The sequence below is a fragment of the Ctenocephalides felis genome, unplaced genomic scaffold (genome assembly GCF_003426905.1).
Source record: "Ctenocephalides felis isolate EL2017-DRISC unplaced genomic scaffold, ASM342690v1 CF-g0.4_SCAFFOLD_03571, whole genome shotgun sequence".
Classification (NCBI taxonomy): domain Eukaryota; kingdom Metazoa; phylum Arthropoda; class Insecta; order Siphonaptera; family Pulicidae; genus Ctenocephalides; species Ctenocephalides felis.
The window spans coordinates 1,764,105-1,778,412 of record NW_020539725.1 but is presented as its reverse complement, the minus strand read 5'-3'; the positions used below and the strand labels follow the sequence as shown (position 1 = coordinate 1,778,412).

The 14,308-nt window shown below is 28.8% G+C and overlaps 1 protein-coding gene across 1 annotated transcript in view; it reads right to left on the bottom strand.

Annotated features, from left to right (window-relative positions):
* Window positions 1-14,308, bottom strand: part of LOC113384853 (claspin-like) — an 80,354-nt gene that overhangs the window by 17,036 nt on the left and 49,010 nt on the right. The window contains exon 13 of the mRNA XM_026622620.1: window positions 5,552-5,719. Within this exon, the coding sequence (XP_026478405.1) occupies window positions 5,552-5,719 (168 nt within the window). The remainder of the gene's footprint in view (window positions 1-5,551; window positions 5,720-14,308) is intronic.

Genomic DNA, 14,308 nt, shown 5'->3' with positions numbered 1-14,308 from the left:
CATTGACCACCATTGCTACTCTGTTCATTGGACTGTTCAATATATAGTTTTTCGTCGTTTTTGAAGTCTGCACAATACGGTTTGTTCTTAATCCTTGTCTCGGGCATATCAAATTAATTTCTTCTAGAATCTCAGGGGAATCAATTGAGCCATTTACTGTCTTATGAAAAAAAATAAGATCTGTAATTTGCTGTCGTTTGGTTAGGTTATTGTCCTCGCATTTCAGTAAAAAATTTTCGCTTTCATGTGCACTAATTCTTTTCGATTTCGCAAAGTGTTTAAGGTATTTTTCAAATTTCCTTTGAACTCTATTAAGTTTGTTGCTTGATAATTCAGTGTGAGGTGTCCAAACTATGGAGTTATATTCTAGAATAGGCCTGACGAGTGTGGAGTACAGAATGTATAGTGTGTCTATGCTGTGGAAATCTCGAACACTCCTGATGATGAAGCTAAGTGTTCTTAGGGCTTGAAGAGAAATTTTGTTAATATGCTGTGGGAAGTTTATTTTGGTGTGAAAAATAACTCCAAGGTCTTTTATGGAAGTCACTGAATTTATTTTTTGGTTTTCTAAATAGTAATCTTGTTGAATTGAATTGTGGGATCGAGATAGTATCATTACTGCGCATTTTTTAGCATTTAACTTTATACATTACTTATTACTTATACACCAGCTGTTCAATTGCGCAATGTCTTGTTGTAACGATAATCTATCATCATCACAATTTATAGTTTTATAGATTTTGAGGTCATCTGCGTATAAAAGGTAATCAGAATTGAAGTCAGTGCCTATGTCATTAATAAAAATATTGAATAATATCCCAAGTGTGATCCTTGCAGTACACAAAATTATAAATATATAATTTATAATTTATCATTATATAAATGTGTATAATGGTTGACACTAATAAATGTGTGCATCACGAGTGTTACCATATCTTATATATAAAAATGAATAGCAAAATTTGTTGGTAAGCGCATAACTCAACAACGCCTGAACCAATTTGCCCAATTCTTTTTTTAAAATGTTCGTTAAAGTCTAAGGATGGTTCTTTGCGAGAAAAAAATCGAATAATTGCAGGGAAAACTCTTAAAACTGCCCTTTTCTTTTCTCGTACAAACGTTTTCTAACTAAAATGTAGAATTAATTTGAGCTATATTGCTATTATATAAAGATCATATTAAATTACAAGCACTCACTGTATACTCCTTCTAAATGATTATTCGGATCTTGATAAATCTTTCTGAAGTTTGTTAAAGAAATTTTCTAATGTATGTGATTATAAAGTACTGGGATGTATGTGCAATATTGTAGAAATAAATGGAAAAAATTGTGAACAACGATATGTCATTGTTTGCATTGAAAACAAGTGAAAACTATCATTTGCCAAAAATTTCAATTTACTTATGAACCTAGACAATATTAGAATATGTTTAATAAATTTATGATTATGAATAAGAAAAATGAAATGTCTACATTATTATTGCCAAAAAGCAGCTGAGATGTGCCAGAAATTAAAATAATATAAAATACAGTATATGTATGGCAGATTGAATGATACACATGAACAGGATATGACAAATATAATTCACTTAAAATATGAAATTAAGTATTAATCAGGGCCAGTTCTACCTTTAATGCGATCCATGCAAAAAATACGAACGCACGCCTTAGGGCGCCAACACAAGATTCGGATATTAAATTTTCAATATAGTTTTTTTTTCAATTTATAATTTCTTTGCATCTTTTACTAATTTTTCTACAATCTTTTTAAAATTCGTAAAAATTTCACTTTATAACAACAAATGGGAAAGTGAAGATGAATACATACTATTCGGCCCTCACGATATCGATTACGAGAAGTTTAAGATGCAATTTTGGATATCTTAAATAATAAAAAATTAAATTAATTTAATCCAGCATAAAGTACCAGTATGCTATGGTTATGGTTATGTTATACCGTTTAAAAGACTTCAATTTCCAATATAGTGTGGGAATTGAGACTCATCATTTTATTAAAAGCAGTTCTACATTTAACATCGCTCATATTATAAAAGTATATGCATATTGGCGTAAAGAGTAATTTAAAAAAATATATTATTTTTAGGTAAATGGTAAATATTAGTATATTGTATTAAAAAATTGTAGGCATGGGTACAGGACAACGTCTGTTGGGTCATCTAGTTACTAATAAATATATTCAAAATTGTTATTTGATGTATTTATTTTTACTTGAATGCCATCTTGTACAGTAGCAAATAAGTTTTACTTCAATCGCGTGTGAACCTTACGCGCACTCTTTTTATCTAATGCAGTCGTGTTTTGCGTTATTTTACTGAATCACAATACAAAAATAATTTGCTTATTCAAAAAATTATTTAGAAGTTTCATTGTGTCAGAAATTCATATGTTTGGCATTGGATACGGAATATTTACTCAAATCAATGGAGCGTTTTGGGTCTGAATATTTTTACTGTTCTCCAATTTGCTTGAAATTTTCGAATTAGGTTCATCTTACTCTCCTTTGCCACTTCCCGGGAGAGTGACATTTCTTCTCAGTGGTATAATTTTACTTTTTTCAAAATAACGTCAGATATCGATAAAAAAACTAATTAAAAGAGAAAAATGTTTAATAATGCTTTTCAAAAAAGCAAATATTTTTCAAGTTACTGGCTACTGAAAATTCTTTCCGTTTTTGCGTTTTTCGCCGTTTGTTGCTAATATCTTTAAAAATATACCTTTTAACGAAAATAATGTAATGAACAAAATTATATCAATTGAAATTTTAACTAGTGGGGTGGGTGGCATCGTGCCTTAAGGTAAAGTGCTGGAACTTCCCGTACCGTAACGAAATGTTCGAAGAATATTGAATGTTTTCAAATAGATTATTATAAATATTGTAACATTGTCTAACATTTATAAGAATTATATCAACTGAATTGCAGAGTTGAAATTATTTGTTTAAAGTATATTAGAACTATTGTCAGAATTAAAAATAAAATCTGAATTATTTTCGATATACAAAAAATTAAAAAAAAAAAAAAAAAAATGGGACAAAATTTTTTTTTTCCAAAATCAATTATTTTGTTAAGACAAGCAGAAAGTTCTTTGAATCAATTGAATCGGACGCTTAGTTCTCTCAAAAACTGCCATTTTTTGTACATTTAGCTCTGTATCTCCGAAATGGCTGGGCCTGCCTTTGCGAAAAACTAATAACCCCTTCTCCCAATCATTACTAATTGAATGTTTTTTAGATCATTCAAATCGGATGCTCCGTTCTCTCAAAAACTCGATTTCTATTTTCTGCACTCTTTGCTCCTTATCTCCGTAACTGCTGGACCTGCCTTTGCCAAAAACTAATCAGCATATCTCCTAATCAATAGGAATCGAATGTTTTTTAAACCATTCAAATCGGTTGATCCGTACGCCCGAAAACGTGGGCGAAAATTTGTATCCATACATACATACACACACACATCCATTTTTTCTGAAGTATGCCAAAACGTTCAGAAACCTTCAAAACGTCGAGAAATGTAAAAATTTTCAATTCCGATTTTCGGCCCATTACAATAACTTACCCTACGGGAAGTTAATAAATCGGTGTTTTATAAAGTGTTCTAGAAACAATGTTAGGCTAGATATAAAAATGGGGTTTTATAGTGCTCAAAATAAGCTTTAAAATGAGTGCTTCTGCGTGTAAAGACTCATACAATGTTGTAAATTTATGATAGAGAAAGTTGTAGCTCATTTAATTACCTTTAAAATAGTATATTGCAAGTTCTGATAAAATCAGTATTAAAAGAGTTATAATCCAATTAATGCGGAGGGTGGTGACGGAGTGCAGATTGATTTCACTTCTAAACTTAAGATTAAGATTAGCCTATTTCAAAATATCAAGCAAATTGGAGCACAGTAAAAAAACACTCTTTTTTCTTCTCCATTTACTGCAATAATTTTGTTGATCGTAGGTTGAATAGAGCACACGTAAACAGAATTTGACAAATTAATTCACTTCAAATATGAACTTAAGTAATAATGTATATTGAATTATTAGTCAGGAAAATATAATTTAGATATAAAAATTACGAAAAGCCAGTTAAAGCATAGTACGAAATTATAAAAATTACAGACAACATTATTGAAACCGGAATGCTATATATTATTTCTTTCTGAATTTGTTATACCCTTTAAAAGACTTGAGTTTTCAACCCGTGTATTTTATGCTATGACCATAAATACCAAAGGCAGACGATGATTTTTTGTGCAATAAATTTGAAAATCAATGTTTTAGTCGTGAATAAACAAAAAATTATTAATTTATACATCCACATCTACAGGTATGATTAAAAATATTGTATAACCTTTGGCATCAAAATAAATTGAGCTATTAGAAATAAATTGCAGTGTATAATTTTTGGAATACAATTTTATTGAACATATTTTAATATTTGTTAAAGTGTTAACTATGGGAATTGAGAATCATCATTTTATTCGAAGCAGTGATACATTTAACATCACTCATATATTGGTATAAATAGTAATTCGAAAAACAATAATTATTATTTTTACTGAACGGTAAATATTAGCGTAGAATATTAAAAAACGTAGATGTGGGTACAGGACAACGTCTGTCGGGTCATCTAGTATATATATATATGGTCAGAATATATTCTGACGGTTTAACAGATTCAATGCACGATGCCTTTGCGCCGGGTATATCGTTTTGCATTTCTCAGAATATTGCAGCCTCCGGCCCATATCCTTCATGCCAGGGCTCTTTTTACTAAATCAATGTTTTAGTCGTGAATAAACAAAAAAATCATTCATTTATACATCCACATCTACAGGTATGACTAAAAATATTGAATAAACTTTGTCATTAAAATAAATAGAGCTATTGGAAATATTTTGTTATATAAATTGCAGTGTATAGTTTTCAATATACAATTTTATTGAACATATTTTAATATTTGTTAAAGGGATAATTGAAGTGTTAACTATGGGAATAGAGAATCATCATTTTATTTGAAGCAGTTCTACATTTAAAATCACTCAACATATGGTGTAAATAGTAATTCGAAAAACAATATTTATTATTTTTAACTGAACGGTAAATATTAGTATAGGATATTAAAAAAAATATAAATTGCAGTGTATAGTTTTTAATATACAATTTTATTGAACATATTTTAATATTTGTTAAAGGGATAATTAAAGTGTTAACTGTGGGAATTGAAAATCATCATTTTATTTGAAGCAGTTCTACATTTAACATCACTCAATATTTGGTGTAAATAGTAATTCGAAAAACAATAATTATTATTTTTAACTGAACCGTAAATATTAGTATAGGGTATTAAAAAAAATGTGGATGTGGCTGCAGGACAACGTCTGCCGGGTCATCTAGTGTATATATATATATATATATATATATATATATATATAATGCATATATTTATATATAAAACTATATAAAAAATTATGTACAATTTAATGGATAGATGATCCTGAGAATCTTAATATAAGAAACAGTAATTAACAATTATTTCCTACCTTTAAAGCACTGCCCATGGAGAAAAAACACTCTTCTTTTCCAACTGTGACAACTTGTTCAAGGATTGGTTTTCTCACAGTCAATTTAGTTTTTTTCTCAGATAATGTTTCTGATAATAATGTGTCAGTTAACAATGTTGATGAATCACTAATTTCTTCTATCTGCATCTGTAACAAGCAAATTTTTAACTCAAACTTACGAATTTTATCATATTTTATAAATAAATAAATATATATATATATATATATATATATATATATATATATAAACCCCAAATATTATGTTTTGCTGAATACTGGTTAAATAAGTCGGATATTGAATTAATTAAAATTAAAGGTTATAATTTATCATCTCATTTCTGTCGAACTCAATATGGCCACGGAGGTGTGTGCATTTTTGTAAGTGATTTCATTCATTCTATACCCGTTTATACTAATACTCTTCAAGTAGAAAAACTTTTTGAATATTGTGCTGTTGAAATTAATCTCTCAAATGACGTCGTGTGTCTTATATGCGTTTATCGATCACCTGACCAGAATGTTGATATGTTCATCTCGCTGAAGTACGAATTGATTCATAACCTTTTTGATAAATATTCCAAAATCATTGTTTGCGGCGATTTTAATATACACTTTGATAAGCAATCGAAGACAATCCATTGAATTCAATTTGAATATGCAGTCTTTTGGTTTAACTCGTACTATACATGAACCTACTCGTTTTTCGCATCAATCTTCTTCTTGCATTGATAATTTCTTCAAAAATTTAAAAGACTTTGATTCGCATGTTATAAATAACACTCTTTCAGACCATCGAGGCATAATATTAAATTTTTGTAATTTTTCAACTTCTAAATCTACCTTTATCTTACACAAACGTTATTTTGATGAATCAAATAAGTTGATTTTCAAATGTCTTTTGGAAAAGGAATCATGGACCTTGCTTAACAAGTCCAAAGACTCAAATACAATGTTCGACAATTTTATTTCTACATTTTTATTCAACTTCAATCAAGCTTTTCCTCTCATTAAGAAAACCGTTTGCCCAAAAAATATTACTTCAACTCCTTGGCTAACTAAAGGGTTGAGGATTTCACTTAAGAGATTAGCATTCCTTGAGAGATTATCAGTACATAATGATAACATGGGTTTTATAATTTATTTTTCAAAATATAGGGCAACTTTAAATGATCGAATCAATTTAGCAAAGATCAAATTCAACGAAAACTTGATTTTTAATTCAGCAAACAAACAGAAAACAATTTGGTACTTAATTAACTTGGAAATCAACACGAAAACTAAATCTTCACAGATTGATTGTCTTACAATTAACGGCGACAAAATTATTGATAAGGTAGTCATATCTAATAAATTTAATCATTTTTTTGTCATCGAAGCGTCTAAATTAACAAGCGCAATCAACTCGATCACCACTAGTTCGACTAAATCTTTATCCGCGCAAAATAATTCTACATTCGTTCTTTATCCTTTTTATCGATAAAAGTTACTAGTTCAGCGGGTCCGGATCAGATACTTAGTCTTATTCTTAAAGAATTCTATCCCTTTTTCATAGATAAATTTATGTTATGTTTAAATAAATGCTTCGATGAAAGAATATTTCCATCCCACCTCAAGCATTCAAAGATTTTTCCACTTCATAAGAAAAATAATAAAGATGATATAAATAATTACCGTCCCATTTCCCTCTTGAACTCTCTAGATAAAATAATTGAAAAAATCTTGCATACTAGATTAACGTCTTTTCTCAATAAATATAATATTTTGTTCAAGAATCAGCATGGTTTCCGAAAGAACCATTCTACTTCCCACTCAATTTATAATCTAGTTCATAACATCATTGACTCCTTCGAAGAAGCCACATATTGTACTGCGATATTATGCGATCTGTCCAAAGCTTTTGATAGTATTTCTCATCAAAGACTTCTTGACAAATTAGAAAATTGTGATATTCGCGGACGTTCGCTCAAACTATTTGAATCTTACCTGTCTAATCGAACACAAAGCGTTTACTTAAATATCGATCAGGAGCAAATATTTTCGGATAAATTGACAAATACATTGGGCGTGCCCCAAGGATCAATTTTAGGGCCTCTCTTATTTCTCATATATATTAATGATTTACCTCATTGTTCAAATCTTTGTGATTTTATTCTTTTTGCGGATGATACCAGCGTTATCATCAAGGCCAAATCTCTTAATGAATTACAACATAAATTAAGCGTGGTTGTGTCAGAAATAACGAAATGGTTTTGTGAAAATAATCTAGTCCTCAATAATGATAAGACCCAAATCATATCTTTTTGTACAAAAAATCGTTTATCCAATAATATTACTTCTTTAACCATCAATAATTCAGCATATAATTTTTCGCAAGTATCAAAGTTTCTTGGTATCCATATTAATAATAATTTAAAGTGGTCTGATCATATCTCTATCTCACTATCACCAACTTTATCTAGAACATGTTTCATGTTGCGCACCCTAAAACCCAAACTTGGTTTAAATTGCTTACTTTCAGTTTATTATAGCAACTTTTATTCTCACGTTTCATACGGCATTCAATTCTGGGGTTTTTCATCCGAACTAATTAAAATATTTAAGCTTCAGAAAAGAGCTATTCGAATAATTTTTTCCTTGCCCGGTAAAGCTTCTTGCAGACCCATATTTAAAAAACACAATATTCTAACTGTCCCATGCATTTTTCTGCTGGTAACATTACTTTCATCAAAAACAATTCGAAACTTTTTGATATGGCTTCGTCCTCCTCAAACTACAACACTAGACACAAACTAATTAAGGCGCGCACATATAAATTAGCCAGATCTTTCAATACAATCGACGGTTTAGGTATTCAGCTTATAAATAAACTTCCACTCAACATCCGAAATTTAGACAGCAAAAAATTTCATGCTTCCCTAGTTAAACTTTCTAAAGAATTAACTTTTTATGACAATACTGAATTTTCTCAATTAGATTTCAATAACTATTTTCTTGCATTCTCCTTATCCTTTATCTATGTAGTCTGACCATTTGATCGCCTGTACAACCATTTTTTTTTTCATTTTTTGATTGCTATTTCATTAATTTAAATTTTTTAAGGTTTTAAATGAGTATAACTTTCAACCTTGTGCAAGAATTTTGAACTTGACTGGTGGTCAAATAGACTTTAATATGATGAACTTGATGATGAACATTGTATTTAATGTTCGAATGCTTTTTTCAAGCTCTTTTTTTTCAGAAGCGAAATTTGTGATGATTATTATAAAATTAGTATCCTTTTATTATTAACTATGAATAAGCTTGACAAGAGCCTGAAATAATATCTATTATTATTGATTACGGCTTGCTTATGAATAAATAAATAAATATATATATATATATATATATATTTTTTTTTTTTTTTTTTTTTTGAAGTATGTGAGTTTGGTGTTGATATATATTTTGATGAGTTATTTAGAATCGGGCAGTAACACCAAGTAAAAAAAAAACTAAAGTAGTTTTGAAATACTTAATTTATCCATACGTTTGGGTCTTCATCGAGACCGTCATTCAGTGGAAAAACTAAAAGATTTTATATGATGTAGGAGGAAAATAATATAAAGTTATAGAACTTATATATAAATACTTACAGAAACTAATTAGACAAAATTACACTACACTATTACACTGTGATAAACCAAGCTATTAATAACTGGAACATTTAAACTAATTTTTTTTTTTTGACAATTTTTTGGTTACATTCTAGTGTGTACAGATTGACTAACGTCTAAAAACTGAATGAATTGTGTTTACAAATTTTGCGAAAGTGTAAAAAGACTGACAAACATATGTTTTTTGTAAAATAATAAAATAATAAAATACACGCTTCATTCAGATATGGTGGTGTTTTGGAGAGGGTCAAGGATTATTTTATAGTCATTGCAAAGCGAATTGTTGTCCAATCTTTTATTTATGGCCCTGTCGTTGTGTAAAAATATTAGGCATCCTTCGCTAAACCTTCTTTTATAAATTATTTTCGAAATGTAGGATCGTGGGATTGGAAAAATCAATGTTATGTTTGAGCTGATTAATGTGATCCGTTAATTGTGTTTTATTCTGGTTCTTATTTTTAGAGTTGTTTTTGTGTTGTGATGTCCTTTTGTGCAAGTTTTGACTGGTTTCACCTATGTAGACGCAATTACAATCTAGGCAATTAAGCTTATAAACTAGATTACTTAAGATTCTTGGGTTAAATTTTGATTTTAATTTTGTAAAAAGAGTTGTAAAAGTGTTTTCTGAAGTACGAACTACTCTAATATTATTTTTATTGAAAAGTTTTCTCCACGGTAAAGAAAGGTAAACTTATAGTTCCGACGTAGTTTTCAAGGTTTGGGTTATCGATAAAATTATTGTGACGGTTTTGAAGATATAGGATTCTATTTTTTGTTATGGATTGGATGAGGTGTTGCGGGTAGGAGTTTTTGGTTAGGATTTGTGAAATGAAAGGAGAAATTCTTTCTTAAAAATTTACTGTGTGATAATAATAATGCGTGTTCTATTAAGTTTATGATTGTGCCTATTTTGGTAGAGAGGGGGTGGTAAGAGTGGTAATTAAGATAACGGCCTGAGTATGTTGGTTTGTGATATCAATCAGTTATTATATTATTATTTTCGCGAAAGAGTTGGACATCTAAAAACTGATAGATTTATTATTTTCTGATTCAGAAGTGAATTGTAGGTGTTGCTTGTAGGCATTAAAAGAATTTATAAGAGTTGTTGTGTCACTGTTTGGGATGCATGTTATGATGTCATCAACATATCGGTAGTAAAGAATGTGTTTGTTGTAGGAATTTAAAATTGTGGATTCTATGTGTTGAGGGGCTATTTCAGCTTGGAAATAGAATTTACTATTGAACTCAAAATATGCGTTGGAAATTAAAAATTTTATTGTTTCTCGAAACCAGTATAAGGAAATTGTAGTGTGGAAGGATATATCATGCCATTTTTTAGTTATGGCTTCAAGGATAAGGTCTAAACCTAAAGGAATGTTTGTAAACAATGATACTACGTCTAAACTAATTAAAACGTTATCATTTGGAACTGTAATTTGTTTAAGTTTTCCGACAAACTCGAAAAATTTTTTTATGTGGAATGGGGATTGTTTGGTGATAGGAGTTATGGAATTGTTTATATATCTTGATAATTTATAAAGTGGTGAGTTAATGTCTGATACAATAGGGCGGAAAGGTTGAGGATGAGGATTTTGTAAATGAGATGAGTTTTTTGCAAAAGATGGATCTGGTTAAATTTTGATATTTAGATTCTTTAATTTGTTGTAAACAATTTTCTAGGTTACTGATAATTTTAATGAAATTGAATTTATGAGAATTGATAGGAACCGCAACCTTTCAGGGATGTCAACGTTTGAAAAATTCTTTAACCATTTATTTATGGTGCTATCGTCTAATGTGATTTTTATTTTTTCTAATTTTTGTTGATATAAGGTTTCATATTTGTTTTTATAAGAATTTTTAAGTTTTGATGAAAGTTTATTATTTCTGAGGTTTTCAAAATAAAAGAAGTTATTTAAAATTTCGATTTCAACTACTTTTGACAACCAATTCGTTATTCGCTCGACTGTTGTTTTCAAATTAAGAATAATTTTAATACAATTTTCTATTGAGTCTTAAACTAAAACTAGTTAACTTATGATCTTGTGATGAATAATTAAGGTGTTCAAAGGGTATGGGCGTGTTTCCATACAGAATTGGCCCCACCCTGGTATTTAAATAATTTTGATGCCATTTTATAGAAATTTTCGAGAAAATGCGATATACCAAATTTCAAATCCGTAGCTCATTATTTGGCCGAGATATCATTGAAAATGTGTGAAAGTGGCCCCTTTTTTCAAAGTCGTTTTTTGTCGCAACGGTAAAAGATATCAAAAAACAAATAACGGGATTATATTTATATCGATGTCTACTATATTTTTAATAACAAATATTGTTAAATAATTATTTTTTAGTGCAGGAAAAAGTGAAAATATTTTTTTGTTTTGAATTTTTGGGTAGTGGGACTAATTTTTAATTAGCATCATTAGAAAGGGTATTTAATTTTCGTTTAGTGTCCAAAATTTTGTTTTATTTCATGTGGTAGAACATATTCAAAAGTAGAAAAAAACAGAGCAAGAACACGCTCGCGCTCATATAACACCCGTTCAAGTCGTCTCTGATTTGCAATGACTAGCAACAGCATTGCTCGCCGCGCGTCTTAATAAATTCTGCATATAAGTATGGAACATTCCTTTGTAAAACATTTTAATTAAAACACAAGATATATACATTATTTTGAATAATTATATCTTTATATGCATGTATATAATAATAATTATATTTATATATATAATATATATTATTTATATATTGCACAAGTATACTATATGATTGATATTTTATTCAATTATCACTAAATAAATAAAAAATAGGTTGATAAAATATATACATAATAATAGTATGTCGGTATATGATTTCTATTCACGCTACAGCAATATATAGAATGGCAAGTATACCAAGTCAGTCATAAATATATTAAATAATATCTTGAAGTTTTTTTAAAAATTAAATATTATATAAAAATATATTGAATAAAATATCTCTACCCATAAATACTCATATTAACTGTTGAACTACTATACAATTGTGTATCTTCATGGAAAAGGATATTTGAAATTTCACGGCATTATTAATTATATTATGGTAATAACTAAATTATACACTATTCAAATTAAATTGCCACTAAAATATAAGAAAACTACAAAATCGACAGGTACAAACATGTAGTGTTCTCCAAACAACACACAAAAATTTAAAAAAAAATTATTCATTTAATAATTTAAATAAAACTCCAAAATTATCTCAATTAAAACTCCAAATTATATCAATTTTATGCTGTCTGCATTTGGTTATATTTTGTGTGTTTTTTGGCTAACTTGGTAAACTAGCCATTCTATATATTGCTGTAGCTTGAATAGAAATCATATACCGACATACTATTATTATATATATATTTTATCAACCTATTTTTTATTTATTTAGTGTTAATTGTATAAAATTTCAATCATATGGTATACTTGTGCAATATATAAATGATATATATTTAATTATATATAAATATAATTATTATTATACGCATACATATAAATATATAATTATTCAAAATAAAAATGTATATATCTGGTGTTTTATTAAAAATGTTTTATAAAGAAATGTTCCACACTTATATGCAGAATTTATCAGGACGCGCGGCGAGCAGTGTTGTTGCTAGTCGTTGCAAATCATAGACGACTTAAACGGGTGTTATATGAGCGCGAGTGTGTACTTGCTCTGGTTTTTTCTATTTTTGAATGTGTTCTACAACATGAAATAAAACAAAATTTTGCACACTAAAAGAAAATTCAATAGCCTTTCTAAAAAAATTCGTCCAAACAACCGCACTACCCGAAAATTCAAAACAAAAAATTATTTTCACTTTCTCATACACTAAAAATTAATTATTTAACAATATTTGTTATTAATAATGTAGTACATACCGAGGTGAACAGATTGGCGTTATTGTTTTGTCGATATCTCTCACAGTTGCGACAAAAAACGACTTTGAAAAAAGGGGCCACTTTCACACATTTTCAATGATATCTCGGCCAAATGATGAGCTACGGATTTGAAATTTGGTATATCGGATTTTCTCGAAAACACCATAAAATGGCATCAAAATTATTTAAATACCAGGGTGGGGCCAATTCTGTATGGAAACACGCCCATACCCTTTATTAAGTTGAAAACACTTTTTCAACTCTTTTTACAAAATTAAAATCAAAATTTAACCCAAGAATCTTAAGTAATCTAGTTTATAAGCTTAATTGCCTAGATTGTATTATAATTGCGTCTACATAGGTGAAACCAGTCAGAACTTGCACAAAAGAACATTACAACACAAAAACAACTCTAAAAATAAGAACCAGAATAAAACACAATTAACGGATCACATTAATCAGCTCAAACATAACATTGATTTTTCCAATCCCTCGATCCTACATTTCGAAAATAATTTATTTAAAAGAAGGTTTAGCGAAGGATGCCTAATATCTTTACACAACGACAGGGCCATAAATAAAGATTGGACAACAATTCGCTTTGCAATGACTATAAAATAATCCTTGATCATTTCCAAAACACCACCATATCTGAATGAAGCGTGTATTTTATTTTACAAAAAACATATGTTTGTCAGTCTTTTTACACTTTCGCAAAATTTTTAAACACAATTCATTCAGTTTTTTGACGTTGGTCAATCTGTACCCACTAGAATGTAAAAAAAAATTGTCAAAAAAAAAATAATTAGTTTAAATGTTCCAGTTATTAATAGCTTGGTTTATCACAGTGTAATAGTGCAGTGTAATTTTGTATAACTAATTTCTGTAAGTATTTATATATAAGTTCTATAACTTTATATTATTTTCCTCCTACATCATATAAAATCTTTTAGTTTTTCCACTGAATGACGGTCTCGATGAAGACCGAAACGTATGGATAAATGAAGTATTTCAAAACTACTTTAGTTTTTTTTACTTTGTGTTACTGCCCGATTCTAAATAACTCATCAAAATATATTTAGTCTTTTAGATAGAGCGCAATACAATCAAAGTTTTGTATGGAAATAGCATTACTGTGTTTATTGCAACTATAAGTTTCCTGAAAAAAT